Raw genomic sequence first — 24,852 nt, 5'->3', positions numbered from 1 at the left:
TCACAGCACTGTAGGTCCATGGCTAATGCCCTGGGCTGGCTTGTTAGTGCACGTCTTTGTTTGAGAATCTACTCTACTAGGGTGTGTTTACATCACTTTTGGCAGACACATTCTGTCACACAACCACAAATGCACTGGGACAGTATTTAACTAAAAACCAGTTCATGTAGGTGTCTGGGTGTCTGACAGAGGGAGGGAGGGAGGGAGGGTGTGTGTGTGTGTGTGTGTGTGTGTGTGTGTGTGTGTGTGTGTGTGCGTGTGTAGTGTGTGTTATGCTATGGGGTTTCCCTTTTCATGAAGCTGATGTTCACTCACTCCTCTGATGGCAGAGCAGATATAAAACCACAGTTGAGCAACAGCAGGCAGAGAGTCAGAGTCAGAGTTTGACTGAATCCACTCCAGCCGACACACATTTCCATAAGGTAAGCAAATATTCTCTTCAGCACTCCTGCAATGTTTACTTTAAACTGTATTGCACTGTAGTGACAAACAAGCTAAAGCACGATGACTGCAATTTACTGAATAACACACTTTATTTCAAGTTGTTTGGTAAAAGTACACGAGGCAGTGGTGCCACCTTAAAGTCTGAGTGGCAGAATGTGAAACAAATAATACATCTGCTCTGAGGATAAACAGAACAAAACCTGTAAATCCAGGTCATTTAAAAGGACAAAAATAGATGCAAGTTGGAATTTTTTCAGAATAATGTCACAATTTTGCAGCAGCAAACTAATATTTCAAGCTGCTTCATCTATAACTAACCCAAACTTTTCAATATCTCAGTGTTCTCATCAGTGGAAAGTTATGTAAAATTATACAGCAGCTCTGTGACAGAGTGGAAACCACAAACAAAGGCAGAGTCTGTGGGATAAGTTTGGTTTATTGATAAGGTATGTCCCCACTATCTAGTAATAGTGTGGTAAAAGCTGTTTAATATTAATAGCGGATCAAATGAGTATTAATACTGTAAAAGCTTTTATTCAACTCTACAGCCCTAAAGAGCCATTTAGGTCTCATTGTTTTTGTTTTGGGTCAAACAAAGTCCGGCAATATTTCTCCAAATCGATCTGTCGCTTCTTTTCTGTTTTAAAACGACATTGTACTAATTTGATAGTGAATATAGCCAAAGTAGTGAATGCTGCTGCCATTATCTTTGCAGATAATTAATTTCTAGAGCTGCGTTATGCCATGTTTCTTATCAGTGTTGGCTGAGTTTGCACTTTTTCAGTCATATCAGAGAAGGAACCTGCTGTAGAGACGATAAGATGTTTCTGTAGATGTTGTTTTAGAGCTGCACATTTTCCCATGAGTGTTTGTCCGAGTAATGCTGCACATTTGTTACTGATAATTTACTCATTTTTAGCTATAAGAAGGTATTAGGTGCTTCACAAGGGAACTTATTAAAGCAATGCACTAACAAAATATAGGTAGCTTCTTCTCCATATGCTGCTTTTTTAACTAGGCCCTTTTACCATTTATTATTATTTCTTAGTGTCACATGTACAGTGTAAAAAACTGTCTCGTGTATTGTTAAATTACAGATAATAGCTTGTAAAATCACTGAAAAAAAATTGTGTTAATTTAAATGTTAACCATATAAAAAAACATGGCCAACACTAAAAAGACAGAAATCTGTATTTTTACAGATAGTAATTGGTTGTTTTATAATGTTGAAATGTAAAATTGCACAATTTTTCTCCATTTAAATCAAAGATACATTTGTTTTACAGATAAATGCAGTTATTTGAAAGATTTTTATTTATATATCTGTACAAAATATTTCAAGATTTTCTCTGGTTTGCTAAATTGTCAATAATAACTGGCAAAATCTATAAGACTGCCAATTTTTTAAACCATTTTTTCTTCTTATTATTATTTAATGTTACAGTACTCCAACATTTTTTAAGCATATCTTTCTGACGTCTTCGACTTCCACCGTTTTTTGTTTATTTTTTGTTAGTTTTTTCTTACAAATGTGTGGCTGTAGTGCATCATTCATAATAGACAATCAGCTGATTAACTGATCCTCTAAAATAAACTGATGAAGATATTGTTTATTAATCATAATGTCGACCCAACCCCTCCAAATAATGTTAGCAACTTAAAAGAATTTTCTACATCTATCAACTGCATTTTTTTTAACCTGTGATTTCTTTAATTAGTAAAGTGGCTGGAGTAGGACCCTTGAATTACTTTTCAGAGTTTATTCTGTTATTTATGATTGGAATATGGAATATGATGAAACTCCCGCTGTTCTGACCTTTGTGTGTGTCTTGTCTGTCAGTTCAGCTGTTGGTTTTATGGCTTGCTTGGCTTGTATCTGTTGTTTTAAAATGAGAGCATCAAATAGAATTTTTTCATCTGTTGTCATTCAAAAACGTCTGCTTGGCACAGCACCATGAAGCTGGTTTCAAATTTTGACAACACCAAAACAAAAAGACTACGCAATTATGTGCAACTATGCATTAAAGAAAGCATAAAGAAAAAACTGGCAAGAAATCTGATTAGACAGTTGCACATCCTGCCGACTGTCCTCCAACTTGGCAGCACTATGCGTCTTCACACATTCGCTGTATGATAAGAATATTCTACTTAACTGGTTGCATAGCTGTCATGATCATATCAGTCTGTGGAGAAGACAGAGAAGAGACTCTGAGGCAGTCTGTCCTGCATGAATAAGACCATTTAAAGTTTCTGTACATGGAATCTTTAAATGGTTTCCATGTACAGAAACAGGATGCTAAGGAGTCTATTTTGATTCTGGATCTGTAATGTCTCTCTCAGCTAATGGATGCTTTCCAGCTGCTCCTCCTTGTTGTCGTGGTGATATCCACATGCAAATGGAAATCAGGTAAACGTCATAACAAAGAACTACAGACGAACAGCACGTTAATTGATTTGTTTCTGCAGCTGTAAATGTGGAAAAATTCTCCACTGACCCACACATGCTCATATAACAGAAGCTGCACATTTAGTTCAAGGCCAAACTAAAACCGAGAGCCATGACTGGAAGATATTTAAATGGAGGTTAAGGAATGAATATGATGCACAGATACTTCGACACCATATTTAGAGTAGACAGACCGTTTACTAAATTGAGTTGCACTTGTATTGCATTTGAACTGGACTGTCCATATGATGCTCACACATAAAACTGGGTGGCATGTTCCATTAGATATGTATTAATGCACAAACATACCGATAAAATTTAAAAAAAATAGTTTGTGATTGTACATGTCTAATGTTAAATGACATCAAAAACCTGTAACTTCTGATTAATTTGAAGGAAATTAAATTTCTTTAAGAATTTATGATAATTTCTTTAATCTTTAATTTCCTTCCTATATAATACAGGCAAAATTTTGAACTAAAGTTAAATGCTGTAAATATATGTGATAAATTAGATACAAATAGTGCGAATTAACCAAAAAGGCATATTAGTTCTGAAGCTTTTCATACATTTGTTTGTTAAATGAGATATCTTCAGAGGAATGTGTTTTTATTACTGGATAATTATCTAAAAGCATAATATATATTACATATTATGCATAATACCAAAAACATAGATAATTTTCTTACTTTTACACATATAAATATCATTAATTCTACATTAAAAATCCTAAGAATACAAGAGATTTTACGTAAAAATTTAATTGTATTGTATATTGTAAATTGTGTTTTTTTTTTATATAGTTATTTTTTTTATAATTCCACTGTATTTTTTGGCCCTTAAGCTTCTGAAACATTATAATTTTTTTACAGTGTATCACAGTAATTCCCACTGCTAAGGTATCTGTTTGAGTTTATCCCACATTATTACCATGCACACAATACAAGCACCAGATGAACACCAGATGCCAGAATGAATTCAATAACTTACCATGAGGAAGCATTTCACCATGTTCTTCCAAGTAACACAGACACAAAGTTAAGAATAATTTGCAATTCCTATTTTATAAGCTTCCTCATTTTTGCACCATCTGCAGCATGCACAGCTAAATATCCAGGAAATATGAGTATTTTGCTTTTTGTACATAACTTCTGCCTCATTTTCAGAGGCAACCAGCTGTGTGGACTCAGACAAGGAGAAATATAACCTCCTTGAAGGCGAAGCATTTTATTTTATTCCTTACGATGTGATTGAGCCGAATGATGGAGAATTCACGTGGTTCAAAAGTAGCCCCCAGTCTAGGAATATTTCCTCCAAAGAGACTGAGAGGGTGTATTATCACGGTGGAGCGCTCTTTTTCTTTGACATCCTCCCCACTGATGCTGGAAATTACACCTGCCAGTAAGAAAACTCATCACATTTGTTGTTCTTATTGTCACTAATCATCCAAAGTGCTATTCATTTCATGTCATGCTCTGATTTTTTTGAAACCTAACTTTTGACGTGGTCTGTTCATTTGCTCCTGACCCCCATCTGTTGATTCTTTTAGGGAAATCAGTCCGACAGGTGAATGTTATAACCATCATGTTGAAATCTGCGTCTTCAATACGAGCTTTCGAGCGGATGAGAAACTCACCTACGGAGAAGTCAAAAACTCTGACGGTAACAAAGAGATCGAGTGTCCACGTGTTGTCAGTGACACATGCGAAGCACTGACGGGAAACTTCACCTGGTACAAGGTAAGACGATCCCTGTCATTATAGTGGCACCTGGTGTGAATGGCAGTGAAAGGAGAAGAATATTTTAGGGTTTATTAATTGTGAACCTATTAATGTAGTTTAAAACAGTAGTCGTTAATTACTCCGCCAAAGAATGGCAGAGTTATGTGGTGATCGACATACTTTTGTATGTTTGTCTGTTTGTCTGTCTCTCGGTTAGCAATGTTATTCAAAAACGGACTAACAGATTTGGATGAAATTTTCAGGGAAGGTCAGAAAAGACACAAGGACCAATTGATTAGACTTTGGCAGTGATGCGGCTTATAGTCTGGATCCACAGATTTGTTAAAGATTTTTGTGTCATTACGAGATAGCGGCACAGCATCACTGTAACTATGACAACAAGTGAACACTACGTCAGCTGCCTGCTGATGATCACATGATTGCAATCCTACTACAAATCCACCGTTGTGGACTTATCGGGACTTATCCATCGGAAATCATACAAGGAACAACTGATAAAATTGTGGAGGTGTTTCTGAGTCCCATCAATTCCCGCCACCCGCTACATATTTAGGTCAAATCGTTATCCGTACATAACATACACATGCATAACACACGCCTGTGCTCAGTACAAGGCCCTTTTGTTTGTGGGTACATCTATATTAAATGGCCCATCCTATAGTGCCGTTATTTCTGCCACAAGTATTTTCAAGATTGCAGCTGTCAGAAATGATACGACATAGCAGCCTTGGCGGAGTACTGTGCTTTCTGAGTGCTTTTTTTGTTGTTTCTAGTTTATTTATATATATATATATATATATATATATATATATATATATATATATATATATATATATGTGTGTGTGTGTGTCTGTGTGTGTATGTGTGTGTATACATATATACATACACACACATAGATGTGTGAGTGTGTGTGTGTATTAAACTAGAAACAACACACACACACCCACACACACATATATATATACAGAGAGAGACACACACACACACACACACATATATACAGAGAGAGAGAGAGGGATATGTATATATAACCAAATCTAAGATAAATATTATGAGGTAACAATGTGTCTAATCAAAAAAATAATTGCTAAAATAATTAGTTTGCTGTAAATAGATTCTGAAAAAGTCACAAAAAATGTGTGCTTTCCGACACAACTATAAAGCTATTAGTAACTGAGCTGTGACCAACAGTCACATCACAAAAATTCTGTGACTTCTCCACTGAATTCGACTGAACTGCAGGCAGTGTTTAGACAAAGAACACGAATGTAAATACTAATATATCTACGCTAGTCATTTAACACTCCTGTATTTTTTATTTCCATTTTTTTGGGTTTTGTGTTCTCTCTCCTTCTAGTCATGGTTGTTCTGTTTCCATAGAGGTGCAGGACTCCATATTGCAGTGAAAAATAAGCCCACATTGAGTAAAAAAATGTGACATGAGCAACAACTGACAGATATATTATCATTGCGCACAGTGTGCTAGCTGTATAAAATATTAGTTATCTCTCATCTCTGCTAGTTACACAGTACATGAAATCAGGTATTTCATTTGGCAAAGACACATACATCTTATTTTTAGCACCACATGTTGATTTTTTTCAGTTTCTGTGTAACTTTCAACACAGGAAATTATATTAAACTGACATTTCCTACCAAATTCTATAGAAATGAAGTTAATTTCTAGTGCACATGTCCAGCACATGGTATTAAATCAATAAGTAAACAAACTACACCGCAGTTACAGCTTCGTGTGTGATTGATTGAAAGAGTGTTTTATTCTTTGGTCACCATGCAAAACTAGTCTGTCTTCATTCACGGTTGTAAATCTCAGGTAAACATACCATCCTACTGATGGGGACTTTGCCTACTGTAGATATTTGTCAGGTTTCCAGTTCAACAGAATTGTGCGGCTATTTGCAGGAACACATTTTGTTGAGTCATAGTTGCTCAACTTCAGCCTTCAACAGCACCACTTCCTTGTTCCATCTGACAAACTCACATAAAGTTGCAGGTCACTTCCCAAATACAAAGTTATATCTATGTTCCGTGTTAATGCTATCACTAACTTAAGTTGTGCTTTGTTAGAACTTCTGAGGAAAACACATCAGATTATCTGGTTGTTTCTTAGCAACTGTGATGAACATAAAACCAAGATAAATGTGGTCCTGCCCACGTTTATCTTCTCTGGAAATTTCTTCTCCACCTGATAAGCTGTATTTTGCTGGAAGATGTGCAGATGTTCCTGTCTCTGCTTAGATTTTTCAGTCAAATTTGTCATAATCAGTAAGATATAAAGTTTTATCATTTCATCCATGTTGGGTTTTTACATTAGATGTAAATTTTGCTAACATACATTTAAGTATATACAGCTGCAGCATGTTTTGATTCATTTTATGCTAATGCTAACTGACATGAAAGTCATGAAATTTGTTCTTGTCAAGGCCTCAAAATGATTTTACCTTCACTTTTTGCAGTTTTTCTTGTGTAATTAGATGGTTACAGTATACAAATGTCAAAATAGCTTAATCCTTTGTTATTTTTTTCCCTTCTTACTGCAGGACTTCATTCTTCTACCAGGTGAGCATGAAGCTATCATGTGGGTGGAGAATGCCGCCAAACATGACGAGGGCATCTACACCTGCATCTGCACCTGGAGACACAATCACAAGGTGTACAACTCATCAGGCTCCCGGAGGTTAATATTTCAGGGTGAGAGAGCATGTTTAGCCTTTAATTTGGGGGAATCAAAAAAATACAGGAAATCAGCAAGTTTCATGGTAGATTTTTCAACATTTTGCTACAATACAGTAGAGCAGGGGTGGGCAATTCATTTTCATATGGGGCCACATGAGATGGACCAATACAGCTACAGCTCTGCTCAATATATATCTCAATAAAAACATTAAATGAAACAATACAATGATACAATGAAAATGTGAAACATAGAACACAACTATTTAATGAAAGATTTTGTTTTTTCATTCAAACTATGATTGCTGCCTATTGAGTTGTAGATATTTACTATCATAAAGACATACTTAAAATGTGAAACTGATTTTCCAAGTGCTTTAATTACTTTTCAGCAGTCGAAGTTTTTACAAGCAAGTAAGACTTCACTCAGAATTTATTTCACAACAATATGACCGTCAGCTGGCAGAGATTTGAAACTTGCCTTATCATGTCAGTTTTCGTTCATCATGAACGCTAGGAGGTAACTGCTACAACTTATCTGGACTAACAGCTGCTGGATGTACAATAACATTGCAAACATATTGTAACATTATAGTGTTGTTATTTTTTTCTGACTTTACATTAAGATCACTGTGGCATAGTGAAGCATAAGAAAGACTACCCACTACACTTACAGCAATGTTCAATATATCTCAATAAAAACAGCAAATTTCACAATACAATGCTGTACAATAATGTACAACAATTGGTGTCATAATGTCGATTCAGATTATAATCCTTGAGCACCGCGATCTGTTCGCCACAAACTGGACACACAGCTTTACCTCTGACTTCAGTGAAGAAATACTTGGAAGTCCATGCCTTGTTAAAAACTCTGCATTCGGAATCAGTCTTTCTTTTTTTGCCGTTAGCTGACATCTTCCCGGGCTGAAGGTGACCAACAAACCAATCAGCACATAAACCTTATGCTAAGTATGGAAAGCACGTGCGAAAAAACGGTAACTTAGCAGATATTTCACAATAAAAGCAGTTCAGGCACATTGCTTGCGTGTATTGTGATGATATATATTTGTATTGACTTTTAATATTTTTCCAATGACCTCATACGGGTGAGTGAGGGTCAACCTGCAGGTATGCACTGGTCTGCAGTAGAGGTTTTCAGAGGTGGGTCATGAATAGAAATGAAAATAAATCATAGTTTTAGCAATCACAAAGACATAGAAAAGCCAAAATATATTATTTGTTTACAAGCGTAGTTCAGAGAAACACTAGTTGTGGTAATAAACCGTAAATGCTTTCAGATAGACTTTTGCAGTACATTTTGTGCACTCTGGGGTCATGTCAAACAGCAATAATAAGCTTTCTTGGCTCCAACATTAAGCGTTTATGGGATCAGTTGTCATAACTGACTCCCATAGTCAGCTAGGAATTGACCACATTTGTTAACTAAATGCAGATAGAGGGGCATTTCTTCTAAGCTTTTTCTGAAAGGAAGCCCACAGTCTCAAACCCTGGTAAAACAGCAATGTGAATGTGTTTATACATTCAGCTATATGCTATATTGTAATGGTCTGTAGGTTAAATACAACTTTCATAAAATAAAAGACGGACCAAATGTGCAGTTTACATACGTAGCACTAACTTGTTAATTTACAGCTGTATACATTCCCCTTATGCTTATTTTTCATACTATTTATATGTGTATGTGTCCAAATGTGTGCCTGCAGCTGATTGAAATTTGACTGTACTGTTACCTAGAAACCAGTTAATTGTTTAGAGGTGAATTTGTATGTGATAGTCAGCTTTACTTTTACAAAACGTTATTTTTTTAAACGGCAAGCCACCTATGTGCAGTGACTTGTTTTCTTAAAGATGACAATGTGAAATTTGAAAATATTCCAAATTTAAAAACAAATAAAAATAATGTATACAAACTGAAACCACTGTTGCAAATGTACTGTTACAGTGCAAGCATTTCGGGCTGGCTTTAGTTTTTATTTCATGTCATTTACATGGAGATATATAGCATATATATATATATACCTACCGACCGACCGACCGACCAACCAACCAACAAACCAACCAACCAACCAACAAACCAACCAACCAACCAACAAACCAACCAACCAACCAACAAACCAACCACCCACACACCAACCAACTGACCAACCAACCAACCCACCCACCCACGAACCAAAGTTCGATTCATATGTAGTTTAAATGGCTGTTTATAAGGCTACTACGTCAGCAGACACAGTTATTAAATTGTTCCTGTTTTTTTCAGTGTCTTTTAACTAAGTTGTTAAATATGTCCTTGTGCATCAGTTACAATTATCTGGTAATATAAGGTTTCTAACAGTGGTAATGTAGCTGCTGCCAGAAAGAAGAACATGGAAAAACAAACACTAAGCTGAGTTTTACTTTTGCTTTCTTACAGAAACAGCTTTCTTCAGTGATGCAAATATCCTCTCTCCAACCAACAAAGTGCAGTTTGCTGATGAAGGTAGAAAAAGTTCACCTGTTAACACCACAAACTGTCATTGCACTGCAAATACTATTCCTGCATTAACCACCTCTACCTGTTTGTAATTGATTATTTACTGTCACTGACAAGATTCGTTGTAGAAAATTTTCAGTATGGATCCACTGAGAATTAGGACACTCAGTCTTTTGAAAATCAGCTGGACTTTTTGGAATGACATCCCCACTGAAGCCTAAACAAACAGAGTTAACCGAAATGACAGTTCAGGAGATGTTATAATCCATCCTCTGGGGAACCTGCATGTCTGGACCATGTTTCATGGCAATTTATCAAGAAATTGTTAAGACATTGCCTCTGGAATCTCCTGGATTCATCATCTTGGAACCATGAATGTCTGTGTTAGCTGACAATCCTTCAGAGTAGTAAGAGTGATTATTTATGTAGGAATCCAATCATGACATCTAACTTGTATATACAAAAGTACACATTTTTGAAGAGTTCTGATTTAATATCATTTGTTTTAAAACCACAAAATGAACTTTCAAGGCATATGTGTTGTAAAAGACCGAGACTAAAAACATTCATACATCTCATCAATTAGCTTTAAAGTTGTTTATCTTCTCTATAGCGTGACACTGTAAAATAAATGAGAAATCAATGTAATGTGTAGGAACTATTCAGCCATTGTAGGTTAAATGCTTCTTACATAGTATGTCCTCTTCTTTCATTACAGGCAGTGAACTCAAGTTAAATTGCTCAGTTTACTGTGGAAAAAACGCAACACGTAAGTGTGATGCAAGCTGGAATATTAATGGAATCCCTGTCATCAACATTGACTCCAATAGATACAATCAAGCCACCAACTTGTAAGTCTGAACACAAGCAGACGTAATAAAGAAAATGCAAGTGTCCTCATTTGTTTAGTGTTTTTATACATTAGTAACATACTGTAAACTCAAGCACATATACGACAGAAGTGAGTACACCCTCTGCAATGTCCACTAAATGTCAGATAATTCAAAATTTTATCACCTCTCAATAATTGCATTACTAAGGTCAAATATTAGCTCTTATGTGACATTAAGAACCATCAGTTTAGATTTACTCTGGATGCTGGAATATTCCTCTTCTGTTAGGCTCCTGGATACTGGGAGTCATCTTGTTAACTATTACACTGTCTGAGCTGCTACACAAACTGTGATATCCAAAAATAACCCCTGTATTAAATCTAAAGCATCTTTCTATGTAGGCAGATTATACTTGTAATGTACTGTCCATGTGTCATTTTTAGAAGTTTACCACTGCAGCTCTGATTAGTGGTACTATGACTTATTCTATACTTTCTAATTACTGCTGCAACTGCGCTTTACAGATTTTTAATTGGTCACTGCTCATCCTGCTTCCTTTCACATCTTTGTCGGGTCTCACAATCAGACTTTTGATGTAGATATGCATATAAGCTGAGCCCATAGGTTAAAAAACGAGAAGGTTCTGGTGTTCTCAGCTCATTTTATACTTATGTTTATCTAATTAAGATGATTGAAAATCACGAGTGCATTGAATTTTGCTTCAGTGATCACTTCTGTTTTATATTGTGTATGTACACACTAATGCATAACACTGATAAAACACACATACATACATACTTTTATTTGGTTGTCGTCTGACAGCACATTTCACATGCAATTATCAGAAAAATTGAGTGAAAAATTTTCCAGCCTCTTTGACTTGTTTGGGTCATTTAGACTCACAATCAACAAACTATGAAAGTCTGTTGAAAGAATTTGCTTTGCTAATGTGAAGTGAACCCCTTGATTCTCTGTATTCAGCAATAACTTTTGCGTCCTTTTCTTTAATGAACCAAACTGTGTCCTCTGTTAGAGTCATTGAGAACCCTTCAAAGAATACCATCGCCACTTCGATCCTGACGATTAAAAAAGTATCTGCCAAAGATTTCGAGGACAAGTTTGAGTGCTCCGTCACTAACTTTTACCGAGGAAACAGAGCAACTTTAACCCTCCAGCGGAGAGGTCAGTGACATTATGATCACTTGTTGTCCATGTATACCATTATAATACCATTATAATAGTATTACTGTTAGCTAAAGTAGTTAATTGTTGCGTTTAGTCATTTTCAGTTGTGGATTAGAACAATTTATTCAAATACTGCAATACAGGTACTTTACTGAATTATTTCAATTTTATGCAATTTTGCAGTTCTACTCCACAATACTGCAGAGGAAAATGTTGTACTTTTGACTCCACCGCGTTTGTCTGACAATTTATTCACCAGCTACTTTTCTGATGACAGTTCTTCATACCCTGCTTGTCCAGTGAAACCACATACCTCCAGATGAAGCAATTTTTAAAGTTTTAGAAACTACTACTTTTTAAGATTAATAAAAATATTAAATTACCCTTTTTAATTATCTGTAAAATGCTTGATGACAAAGCTGAAAACAGGGCTGCTTGCTGATTTTTTGGAGATATTTGGAGATGTGTGGTTTTCACAACACAGTGACACGACTGACATATGATAAACGTATACAGTGCCTTGAAAAGTTTTTAAACCCCCATGGAAGTTTTCCCTTTTGTTGCTTTTCAACATTGAATTGTGGTCAATTTAAATTGGCTTTTGGGACAAGAATCTACAAAAAAAGAAAGCTGCAATTACAGCATCTACAGCTTTGCTTTGCACACCTGCACACTGCAATTTTACAACAATCTTCTGTGTAAAACTGTCAAGCTATGCAAAAATTGTGAGTGAGCAGCCCTTTTGTTTAAGTCCAGCCACAAATTCTCAGTTTGATTGAGGTCTGGGCTGTGATTTGGCTCTTCTGGAACATTCATCTTGATGTGTTTAAACTATTGCTATGTAGCGCAGGTTGTATGTTTTGGTTTGTCTTGCTGGAAAAAAGATCTTCTCCCAAATTGCAGTTCTCTAGCAGACTGCATCAGGTTGTCCTCTGGGATTTCTCTATATGTTGCTGCATTAATTTTTCCTTCTACTTTTAAAAGTCTTCTATGATGCTGCCACCACCACACTTCACAGTATGGATGGTGTGTTTGTGATGATGCGCAGTGTTTGGTGTCCGCTAAACATAGCGTCTAGTCTGATGGCTCAATTTAGGTCTCAACTAGGGTTGCCACCTTTCAGAAATGAAAATAAAGGACGCCCCCCACGGCTCCTCGGGGCCACAGTTCAGTAAAATTGGAAAGATAGTCACAGATTCAGACTTCCAGCATCAATAACTCATTAGATATATGTTGTGAAAACATAAACGATGCCTGTTTTCCATCATTATAAGGTAGACAATGTGCTCCAAGCCCAGTTTGATCAACAGTAGCTGTCTTTCAAGCTGCAGAAATAACATTGGTGTCAACAGGAGCCAGTTGAAGGCTGCAGTGATTTTAGTGACACTACAGTGTATAAGAGTGAAGTTATTGAATATTTGTGTCTCTCTTTGCTGTTGCAGCAGTTTTGCAGACAGTTCCTGTGCATTCATCACACAGCCGGCTGCACATAGACATCAATGTTATTTGTGCAGCTTGAAGGACAGCTACTATTGATAAAACTGGGCTTGTCACACATTGTCTACCTTACAACGATGGGAAAGAGGCATCCTTTATGTTTTGACAACCTATATCTAATGAGTTATTGATGCTGGAAGTCTGAATCTGTGAATATCTTTCCAACTTTACTGAACTTGGGGCCACTACCACCTAAGGAGTGATATATTTAATTTTGAAAAAAGCATTTAGCCATACTTAAAGCTTTAAGTTCTTTATTAACATGAAACTAAGAGTTTTGCATTGTTTTATGATCACAGTTTCTGCCTGAACAGAAGTGGCATCATTTTAAACAGTGAAACCAAACTAATGAAATAAAATGTAATGAGCAACCAGTGTGCAATACTGTATTCTGTAAAAACATAAACAACTGAATGCAGAATACTGGACAAAGAAATTCTACAGACATTTTTTTCATCTAAATGTAAATCTTATCTTAACACAATAAATGTATTAACATATTTATGTGTGTATGCATGTATTTATTGATTTATTTAGTACTGTTAACATATCAGAATTCTGAGTGAGTTTTTCTATAGATAGGCAAAGGCCATTTATTGATTATATAGAGGCTATTAAATAAATGTTTATAAAAACTATAAAAGCATTAAAAAATAATAAACAACTTAGGCATTTATTGAGTCACTAAAATACTGTAGAGTCTATGGCCACATCAGCATGATTATAAGCATCTTCCACCAGATACTGATGTCTCTCACCATATAGACTTCAGGAGATGATTAGATGATAAACTGTGACCTGCTGGTTGGGTTCTCTCTATTCCCATGTTTCTTACATGTTGGTCTCCTGATGCTGCCTTACTTCAGTCAGTCCATTAGCACCAGAAAACACAGTTTGCCTTGTACCCATTGCCAGGGGTTCCACTCTTCCCACTCACGTCTGTACATTTGCAGATGTTTTTGCTTGTGTGGACGTGGTGGAGTTTCGGGTGTAAACATTTTTAAACAGGCGGGTGCAGCGTGATCTGCTGGACCTGGCATCGGGTCCTCGCTACATAGGTCCTACGGAGTTTAAATTGGCTGCCCTTAGTATTTCCTGTGTTTTATTTTGTTCTTTATGCAGTTTTGATGAGTGTGTGACAGACGTGTACGGGGCGTTTATGAAAATATGGAACAATTTGCGTCCCGTATTGATTCAATACGGGACACAACAATTAATTGTCAAATAAAGGACGTTTCCTTATTTTAAGGGACGGGTGGCAACCCTAGTCTCAACAGATCAAAGAACCTTCTTCCAGCTGACTTCAGAGTCTCCCACATGCCTTCTGCTTAACTCTAGTTGAGATTTAATATGGACTTTTTTTTTTTAAAGAGTGGCTTTCTCTTTGCCAATGTTGTGTCTGGCATTAACAGGACTGTTTTAATCTAAAATTTAACTTTGTTTTAGAGTTAGACTTTAATTCTAAGAAACTGAAGTAGGCATGAAGAAATCAGCAGGTTCAGTCGCTGGAGACAAGCAGAGTCAGTTGCAAAAGAGTTTGTTGGACTCTACTGAGACAGAAACACAAGCAAACTTCAGCTGATTCTAGGAATGAACTGAACTGAACCTCCAGCTCATCTGTTTGTAAAGAGGAGAGACTACAGGGGAATCTTCTCTTTCCTTTCTCCCCTTCGGAAAACAACAAGCTTTGTCCTTCCAGAGCCCCAACTTTAGCAGAAAGGCCGGGAGATATCTAGACATATATTGAGACTACATCCTGTTATTAACTGTAAACAGGTGTTATCAGGGGAAATAATCCTATACATGTAATCTAACAATCTGTCCAGTTCCGTGGCTATGGTGCTCTTATTAAGTATATACCTCTTACATACGACCATGGAGCCTCCAAAGCCCCCCTCCAATGCTTCCTTTTAGTTATGTCTACATTCCAGTGTTTATTTACTCTACACATTCCAGTGCTGCTTTTCTACTGCATATGCTCTCACTCCACAGTACATTTGAAGTTTCCTAACTCTACACCACCCTCCTAAAGAGTCTGGACTGGTGTAGGACAGCCAACAGTTGTTTTATGTACAGTCTCTTCCATCTCAGCTGCTGGAAGTTACAATTCCATCATAGGAGTCATAGGTGTCTTGGTGGCCTCATTGACTTGTTTCTCATCACAAAAAGCCACAATTAATTGACCATGATTTAATGTTGAAAGGCAATGAAAGGAGAAAACACCCAATTTAGGTGAATACTTTTTAAAGGTCATGTAGGATGCATTGATGTAGAGGTAATATGATAGATAAAATGAAATATGTAGAACATCTTGTGTTGTAATGCATACACCCATATTCCCTTTCAAACTTCAATTTTTTGTTTCACTTTCAGCATCTATAATTCCACTGGTCATTGGAGGAGTGTGTGTGTTGTTCTTCTGTGTCTTTGCCGCCATGCTGGTCAAGTTCTTTGCCATTGATCTGGCTCTCTTCTTCAGACCTTACCTCCCACTGAGCAAACACAATGAAGGTAAAGAAGGAAGGATGTTTCTGTCAAAGGTTGAGCCAAATAACAAACATAATTAATGTCTTATTTTTATTTTGGAGCTAGACAGAGCCAGGCTAGCTGTCACCACCTGCTTCTGGGTTTTCATGCTAAGCTAAGCTAATTACCTCGAGGCTCCAAGAGCACACTTAAAAAGCGTTAATTGTGCTAATTTCACAAAACGGCTAACAAGTCTTTTGAAGGCTACTTTTTTTTTCATAGTTTTTGACAAAGCATTTAATATTAAATAGTATTATACATGTTTTATTTTGTATTATTGTGGCATGTAACTACAGATGGTTCACAAAATATCACTAGCTGATTTCAGCATCATATTTTTTGGGAATTGTGACTCTTGGAGATTGAGTATCAGTTGAACGATGGGAAACAACAGTGACTATTTCAGTTTTTTATCTTTATTAGTTCCTGAGATATTGTCATTCTAACAGCGTCAAGTTTCAAATTGCGAAAAACTTTGCAGAAAGTGGGTCAATGTCAATTTTCAAAAAACATTTGAGGAAATACTTGATCTAAAATGCCATAAGTACCATTCTAAATATCCATAGCTTATGATAAAAACAAGTTTCATTTACATGCATGCATTTACATGAATGAAACTATGTTGTTTATTTCAAGCTGATTTTACATTTTAATTGACAAAATCTGTTGAAAAATCAAATGAAGTAGTGAAACAACACAACAACTGCGTTGCAGCAAACTTAGTGCCTGGAAAAAGCTCCTCTCTATGTGTTTAAATATGCAAAAACATAATTCCAGCTACACTGACAAAATATTTGAGAATGATTCTCACAGAGTAACTGAACATACTCTCTTCCTCAGAGGTCATTTAGTTTATTAACTCCCCATCCATAGATTGCATTGATTTAGTCTGTTCCCACTCTGGTAGTTTCAATTTACATGTTCTAGTCTTTCAAACAACTTGGCAGTCATCACTTTTGAGGGATATCCGAAGCAAACTGTGCACTTATGTAACATGGGGGACAGTGAGTCAGAAAGATTTTGTAAGCTGGAAGGAATTTTCCTGCACGCAATTTCCTAGGCATAATTTTCATCTTGCATGTGTTACTAACCCTTGTTGTGGGATTCCCTCACCTCATGGTGAGGTTATAAGAAGTTTATTTGTTATATGTTTTCAAATGTGACACTTTCATATTAGTTTCAAGTACTTTCTGAGCAGGTATGGTGGATTCTTCTTTGTATAAAGGAAATATTTCTCTATAGATATAAAATATGAGACATTTGCAGTTCAGTAAAAGTTCAGTTTCATAGTTCAGGTCTCAGAAAGAACTTCCGCCGCACAAGCCGGAATTCTTTGCACTAATTTGATTTGCAGTAACTATACATATGTTTGACACTTTCAGCTTCAGTCTCATAATTCACAGTCATTCACAATCATTGCAGATGACTGGGTGTGGCCACAGGGTGGCTTACATCATGATGATCTCAGGAAACAGAACAAAAAACCCCAAAACAGAGTGAAATCAGGACAATCTCAAAACAGAAAGTTCAACATGCATGACTTTGTGTTTCCCAGATAAGAGGATCTACGACGCCTATGTGGTCTATCAGATGCAGAAAAAGGACAAGGCCACAGAGGAAACACTGTCTCGGTTCATCACAAAGATTTTGCCGACCGTCCTCGAGAATAAGTGTGGATATCGACTCTTCATCCATGGGAGAGATGATATACCAGGGGAAGGTCGGCATTTTATGTTTGTTTTTGTGATTCTGGACATGTAGGATTGTCACAGTTTATTTCTCAATTTTATCGTCTCCAAGTTGTTTTCTAGATGAATTTACGACATAAAATTAGATTCGTCTTCTATTAATTTTGCTTTCCTTTTATGATACTCCAACAGTCATCAGATAGCTTCAAATAAAGAAATAAAGAGCCAACATGAATGTAGTTTTTCTGACCCGACAGATCGCCTGGAGCTGGTGGAGGACTGCATGAAGCAGAGCAGGAGGCTGATGGTCATCCTCACCCCTGGTTCAGAATCAGGGCCTGAAATCACAGACCAATGTCCAGCCTCACCCCAAACCGCAATATTAGGAGGGTTCGACTGGCAGGTAACTACAGACGCCACAACTATAATGATGGAAATGTACAGGGATGGATGCTTTTTCTGAAAAGAAACCATCCTCAAGGGTTAAGCAGATGGTTCAGGTCACGGGGCGGCCCACACCTGTAGTGACGCCTGCCCCATCTCAATTAAGCGCCTTAATTGTGGGAGGATGGGACCCTGGGTTAGAGACTGCACTGCACCTAGGTGCCATGCTCGCTATAGGCAGCGGCGGCCACAGCAGGCCTCACAACAGGGTGGACCTTGGGCCGCTCTCCCAGCTCCTGCACCTCCCCCAGCGCATTTACAGCGCTAGGGAGGCCACAGAAAGGCAGAAACTATTTCAGAACCTGCACTACAAGCTGTAAACATTAGACTTTCTCATTCTCCTTTTGAAAATCCTATAATGCCAGTTGAAGCTGATGGCACTAAAATTGATATATTGGTCGACAGCGGAGCTACATTATCTGCTGTGTGCTCTAGAGACAATGTTTGCATTTCTACAACTCATACAGCCATCACTGTAGGGGTTTCAGGCACACCCCTAACAGAACCATTTTCTGAACAAATCTCAATTTCAATAGCAGGATCAGATGTGCAGCATTCATTTCTGATTTCTGCAGCAACACCTTTGAGTCTGATGGGGAGAGACCTTCTTTGTAAATTAAAAGCTACTATTCATTGCACTCCAGATGGATTGTTTTTGACTATTCCTGATGACAAAGCCTTTCAGGCAGTTCAGTGTTTGCAGTCAGCTAATGGTATTCAGTATCGTTGGACATTGCCTAATTTCAACATGAAAGACATTGTCACTGTCAGTAATATTCAGAAAATTGCTAGATCTTCTCCTAGCTGTGCTTCATTGGTGTCTGCCATGAGACCTGTCTTGCAGTGTTGTTGCTGTTAATCCACCTGATGAATAGCAAACGACTGTAGTAGGTTACCTACAACAGACTGATCGATTAATCTCCGAAGATTTTCTAGTTATTGGTCCTGAAGGGTGCATATTGCCACTGAAACTAACAGACGCACAGAAAATCCTGTACAAAGGTGAAGACGCTCTTCCCCACATCAAGGTCGCTGTGTCGACAGGGGCAGAAGACAAACAATTGAATTCTTTGATAAGAAGGTACAGCACACAACAACAGACCGTCTCCAGTCGTCTCAGTGCTGATTTCAAAACCTTGGGAGATGATTTGTTTTTGTTCAAGCTTCCTCAGCCTGTCATTCTCCCTGAAAGCACGTTTGTTTTACAGAAAGCACCCTTTCCTATTACATATGGTCCCTCCTCGGAATTGTCTGAGGTGCCTAATGATCTATGGGCTGAACATAAGATGGGATGTGTGACAACTGCTCCACCTCATGTTGTTCAGCTAAAAGCTAATGCTGTGCTTCCTGCAATCAGGCAGTACAATCTACCACAAAGGGCAATTGCAGGCATAGAGGGTGTAATTCAGTCCCTCTTGGATCAAGGGGTGTTAGTGGAAACGAACAGCCCATGTAACACACCAATTTTGCCAATTTCTAAACCTAATTGTCCGGATGAGTGAAGATTTGTTCAAGATTTGCAAGCAATTAATAGCATTGTTGTACCTACAGCTCAAATAGTACCACACCCACATCTGTGTCTTTGATTATGAGTAGATTTTGTGTTTGTATACGGAATATTGCTTGTGTTCAGGCATTTGTTGCACAAGAAAACTATAATCTGCCATTTGTTGTCTGCAGAGAGCCTGGTATCATGAAACACAGTGCACAACACCTCCCCTCATGGCCTGAACCCATTTTGCATGTCATATAGAGTTGCAGAAGACAGAAATCTGGAGAAGCAGTTATTCAATCTCTCATCTGTTCAAAACCTGTTCAACCACAGTTGCACGCACTTAAAATCTTTCAAAAGCCTTTAAACAGAGCCAGGAGGAGCTATCAAAGTCTAATTTCCTGGAGAATACTTTAATTGGAAAATCCTGAAAGGTTTGTGTGGAATTTTTGCCCTAAGATGCCAAAAAACCCCACCTGCTTCTGCTTTAAAGCCTTAAAAATTACAAATAAAAACCTTAAAAGTGTCAGCAGCAGGCTAGCGGACCTCAGTGCGACACAAAATGCAGTTTAAGAGACACTGTGTTGATTGTAGATTATGATTTTCACAGTTTGCTGAAATATAGTGAGGTAAGTCTTTCCTTTTACTTATAAGTTGATTATTTAAAGCTTTATTGTAAATTATTGTCAAGTCCACCTCTCTTTCCCTCCAAAGGACGTGAGGACAGCTCAATTTAAATTTCCAACTCAAAACTTTATTTTCCTTCTAGTTGGTTGGTCAGAGTATTTCAATAGGTTCTAAACCTTTAAAGACAGAGAAACACTGTTCATACCATCAAACACAGAACCAAAAATTTGACATATTAGTCACTTAACCATTTAAATCAACCAATCATACAGTGCAGTTAACATACACTTGGCCATATAAAGAAACATTTCAAATCACCAAAAAAAGCAAATAAACATTTCACCAACCATTGGCGTCTTTGGACTGAATCCATGAGTGGACTTGGATCTTCTTTGTTCTTTCCTCGTGTCTCTCTTCTGAAGATTGTTTGCCAGACTGGCTGAGCTTCCCCCAGTCCTTCCCAGGTGCTCTAAATCAGTGCTCACTGATCAGGTGTCAAGCACCAGGTGTCAGGTCCCTCCTTGCTGCTACCAGTGCATTATGGGAAGTGTAGTTTTTTAGGTCCCATGTCTTGAGATTCAGCTCAACAATTATTACATGATGAACAGATGTGAGCAGTAAAAGGGTTGTGACTGAGCTTGTTCAGACATGAAGGAAAATGTGTAGATGTGGGGTACATACAGTCTTTGGCATTGCATTAGAGCCCTAAATGTGTTGTTACTCAGTTTTAAGTGAGGAAAGAGCAACAGAATTATTATTTTCTGGCTTTTTTTGACAGGTTAAGCTGAGAGGCAGGCAGGAAAGTTGGGGGAAGACCTGCAGCAAAGGGCTGTGAGCTGGAATAATAAATTCTCCCACGACTCTCTGCGCCACCTTTACTACTCAGATCCTGCCTGTCTTTTGCTGTGTAGCCATTGAACCAACCTGTGCACCTCTGGAAGAGGATGCTCTTGATGGTGCTTCTGTAGAAATTTCTGAGCAGCTGTGCAGCCAAACCAGCCTACTTCAGCTTCCTCATCATCTGCTGGGCTTTTTTCACCAGTTTGGAGGCGTTTAGTGTCTATGTCAGATCCTTGGTAATGTGCATGCCACGGAATCTGACTGAGTCCACCCTCTCTACCTCTTCTCCACTGATATGAAGTGGGGACTGTATGACTCTCCTGAAGTCTGTGATGACTTCCTTTGTTTTGATGGTGCTGAGGACCAGGTCATTGTCTGCACCAGATGTTGGACCCCCTGCCTGTACCAGGTCTCGTTGTTGTCCCTGATAACAATGAATGATGATATGAATCGCATACTATAACAAAATAGTAGAAAACATATTAACGGTCAGGTCTATTATGTGCTCTCATTAACAGTTACGCCCAGACTTGTTTGTGATCGTCATATTACAAATACAACTCATCCAAGTGCAAATGAAATTTTGCTACAACACAACTATAAATAATGTGTTTGGTAAAGGAGTGAACGAATTGCTGCTCCTCGTGTTTTTTCAGGTTGGGCTCCATCACGCGCTGATTCAGAGGGAGATGAGTGTGATTCTGATCCAGCTGGGGAACACCGGCCCACAAGGATACACTAACTTCCCCCCTGGCCTGCAGCACCTGATCCTTAAGAGCGCCCCCTTGAGGTGGCCGGAGAGTTCGCGGGGCGCTGCAGCCTGGAACTCCCGCTTCTGGAAGAGGGTTCGATACCTGATGCCTGTCACGCCGGCCACAAAACGTACACAGCCTGCTATTGTCTGAAACTGTGTTAATTCTTAGAATAAATGAGTAGGAAAGGACAAAACTGAGAAAATGAGGTTTATTTGTACACTACCAGTCAAAAGTCTGGACACACTTTCTCATTCAATGCTTTTTATTTAATTATTTTGTACATTGTAGAATAATACTGAAGACAATGACACTATATAAGAATACAGAATGGAAATTATGTTGTAAACAAAAATGTTTTAATCTTCAGTATTAATCTATAATGTAGAAAATAATGCATTTTTCTTTTTTTAAAAGCATTGAATGAGAAGGTGTGTCCAAATTTTTGGCTGGTAGTGTATGTGTATAGAATGATACAGAGACAGAGAAACAGTGTTTACTGGAGTTTACTGTGATTTTTTTTCTTATGTTGCTTTTCAAAAAAAGACAACATATAAATTTAAATACAACGTGTATAAATATGTACAGGATAAGAATGTGTTCAGCAGAAATTACTGTAATGTTAAAAAGAGACAAAAGAAGGTTTGTCTACATGTAAAAAATGTAAAGCATCTGTGACACGATCCACAGCATTAAAAACTGCTTCCAGATATTTATGCTGCTACCTGAGCAGCCTCAGGAATATCTCCGAAGAAATATATGTCAAGCAAATAGAAAATGTGTTTGCCTGCTCAGTTGGCTGTATTTGCAATTGTAAAAGACATTTTTTTGAGTCTTTACTTTGTTTTCCAGATGTTGTTTTGATATTTATAGATTTAAAAGATTTTCTTAGTGTTTAATTTTATATCACTTAATCACTGTTTGTATAAATGCTACAAAGTAAGTGTAAATACTACAAAAGCTGGTCATTCCTCTCTTTATTGTTCGTTTATTGACATTATTAAATAAGTAAAAGTTTTCTCTACAGTGTTTACAGTGTTCCCTCCAGTAGAGGGAGACAAAGGTCCTTTAGAGAGATGGTTTCACTTGAGCAGCGTTACTGTTCTGACAGCTTTTCAGTGGTGGAACAAGTATTGAGATCCTTAATTTAAGTAAAAACAGCAGTACTACACTGTAAAAATACTGCACTACAAGTAAAAGTCCTGGTTTTACACCTTAGGTAAGTAAAATTATGCAAGTATGATCAGAAAACTATTAAAAAATGGAAGTATTTTAAGCAAAAATGTTCCCTGTCAGTGTTTTTTCTATTACAAATGATCTTTTTGGAGTAATATTACTGCTTTATTAATGTTGCATTTTACTGCTCTAAAGAATAGTGTTTGGGCTCCATAGGAAATATTAACAGACAGTTTGCATCTGTCTTTCTGAGTTATGTCCAATGAAATTATATTTAAATTACAAACAATATTAAATTAGGTGGAAAAGGTTTTCCTTCCTAATCAAAGGTATTCTTAGTTGCCAGTTATTTAATGATTTGCAGCATAAACACAAGTTTTTAAGCAGGTTACTCATAAAAATGAAATTTTAACTGGTATTTTCATGTTATTTTGAAAGTACTTTTTAAGTGTTGTGTAATTCATTATCATAAATATGGATACAAATGTGAAATTATAAAAAAAGACAAACTGAAGACTCTCTAAGTCGGACTTTTAATTGATTTAAATTATTTTATTTATTTATTACTCTTCTTAAAACACATTTATTGATTGAGTTCTCTATTTATTCACTTATTTACATATTTAAGTCTGTTTAATGTACTTAATTTTAATAGTTTCCTTTTGTTTTTTGTTTTTAAAATAATTTTTGACTTCTATGTCTCTGTATATCTCTATTTTAATTACAGATATTTACTTTATTTTAGTTTATGTTATTTATTTATCTGATTCTATTTCATTTTTCCTCATCAGGTGCTTCCTTATTGCATGTGTTATATAGGATAATGTTTCCTCACTTCTTCGCTTCTTGTGTTTGCGCTGTTTTGTTGGATTTTGTTTCCGTTTTCTGTAAATCACTCTGTGTTGCATTTTATTTGTATGAGAAGTGCTACATAAATAATGTCTGATTGACAGATTGAATGATAAGTAGGTGAAGATAAATTAAGTTTTCAAGCCAGTTTCACTAAGTTACCTGAACTTAAATTTGCAGTTGTCAGTTTCCTGCAGCACGTGTAAAAAAACAAAACAAAAATTGAACAAATAAAAACCCAGATGCATGCATAAAGTGACAAACTGTGGCCTCTGGGTGGAGACAGTCAGGCATCTGTAGGTAAATCTCTCTACTCTGCTGTGCTTTCCGTCTTTCACACATAGTCTTGCAGAAAGCAACTAATTAGTGAAGCAGCAGCAGCGGATTTTTGTCATGTAACGTCATGGATCCCATTTAAAAGTAAGTGGTGACCTGTCTTTGCTGTTTTATTTATTCAGATACATGACCATAATAGATACTTTAAAAGTGTAATACTGAAATAAATGTGGTTAAACTATTCATTACAGACGATTTATATAGAAACTATTATCTGACATATTGAATTCTTAGATGAATATCAGTGCAACATTCGATTCAACTCCATACAAAACCTTTGCTAAGCGCTGTAGACAGTTTCAATTTATAGAAGCCATAAAGATATTGAAAACAGGAAATTCATTATAGACATACTTCTTTTGTCTCATTAGTTGTAGCCAGAAGTTAATAAATATGTTAATTTCAGTAAAGTCAATGTAATATTGTGATGTACGGCAAGCTGTAAAAATGTCTTTTAAAAACACAAGAAAGTGTTGAATTAATCAGAGTTATTGTGTGTGCAGCAAAGATCTATCTTGAACCTTTTAATGCCTTCCTGTCTTTCTACATATATAACTTTTTCAGCTTCTGATGAAACAATCCCTCCCAGTCCAGTTTGCCTTTATCCTCTTGAATCCTCACATACCGTTCCTCCTCTAAGCTCCCTGTGCTTATATGCAAAGTGGATGTCTTGACTGCTGAACAAGGTATTTAGTTTCTGACAGCTAGTCTTATCTTTGCTGAAAGGTTCAGTCACTCACTTAACCTTGAAACACAACACTTCAAGCTGACAGCTCGATGCTGA

At 37.0% G+C, this 24,852-nt stretch overlaps 1 protein-coding gene across 2 annotated transcripts; it reads left to right on the top strand.

The window, feature by feature from the left end:
- Nucleotides 1-270: 270 nt before the first annotated feature.
- On the top strand, nucleotides 271-22,990 carry il1rl1 (interleukin 1 receptor-like 1). 2 transcript variants are annotated; one of them, XM_023274971.3, is made up of 12 exons: nucleotides 271-422; nucleotides 2,785-2,851; nucleotides 4,057-4,291; nucleotides 4,440-4,629; nucleotides 7,194-7,344; nucleotides 9,764-9,829; nucleotides 10,542-10,674; nucleotides 11,690-11,838; nucleotides 15,712-15,849; nucleotides 17,420-17,584; nucleotides 17,810-17,955; nucleotides 21,612-22,990. In XM_023274971.3, the coding sequence occupies exons 2-12, from the start codon at nucleotides 2,788-2,790 to the stop codon at nucleotides 21,858-21,860; spliced, it is 1,686 nt and encodes a 561-aa protein (XP_023130739.2). In that variant the 5' UTR covers nucleotides 271-422; nucleotides 2,785-2,787; the 3' UTR covers nucleotides 21,861-22,990. The 2 variants fall into 2 exon arrangements, with proteins under 2 accessions (XP_023130739.2, XP_054870916.1); XM_055014941.1 differs by having other exon boundaries at nucleotides 361-422; nucleotides 4,067-4,291.
- Nucleotides 22,991-24,852: the final 1,862 nt, after the last annotated feature.

Source organism: Amphiprion ocellaris, chromosome 11 (assembly GCF_022539595.1).
Source record: "Amphiprion ocellaris isolate individual 3 ecotype Okinawa chromosome 11, ASM2253959v1, whole genome shotgun sequence".
NCBI classification, from domain to species: Eukaryota; Metazoa; Chordata; class Actinopteri; family Pomacentridae; genus Amphiprion; species Amphiprion ocellaris.
This window is presented reverse-complemented; position numbering and strand designations above follow the sequence as displayed.

Coding starts and splice junctions, on each gene's coding strand:
- il1rl1 (XM_023274971.3), top strand. CDS start 2,788: ATGGATGCTTTCCAGCTGCTCCTCCTTGTTGTCGTGGTGATATCCACA. Junction 4,292..4,439: donor GCTGGAAATTACACCTGCCA/GTAAGAAAACTC, acceptor TGATTCTTTTAG/GGAAATCAGTCCGACAGGTG. Junction 10,675..11,689: donor TACAATCAAGCCACCAACTT/GTAAGTCTGAAC, acceptor GTCCTCTGTTAG/AGTCATTGAGAACCCTTCAA.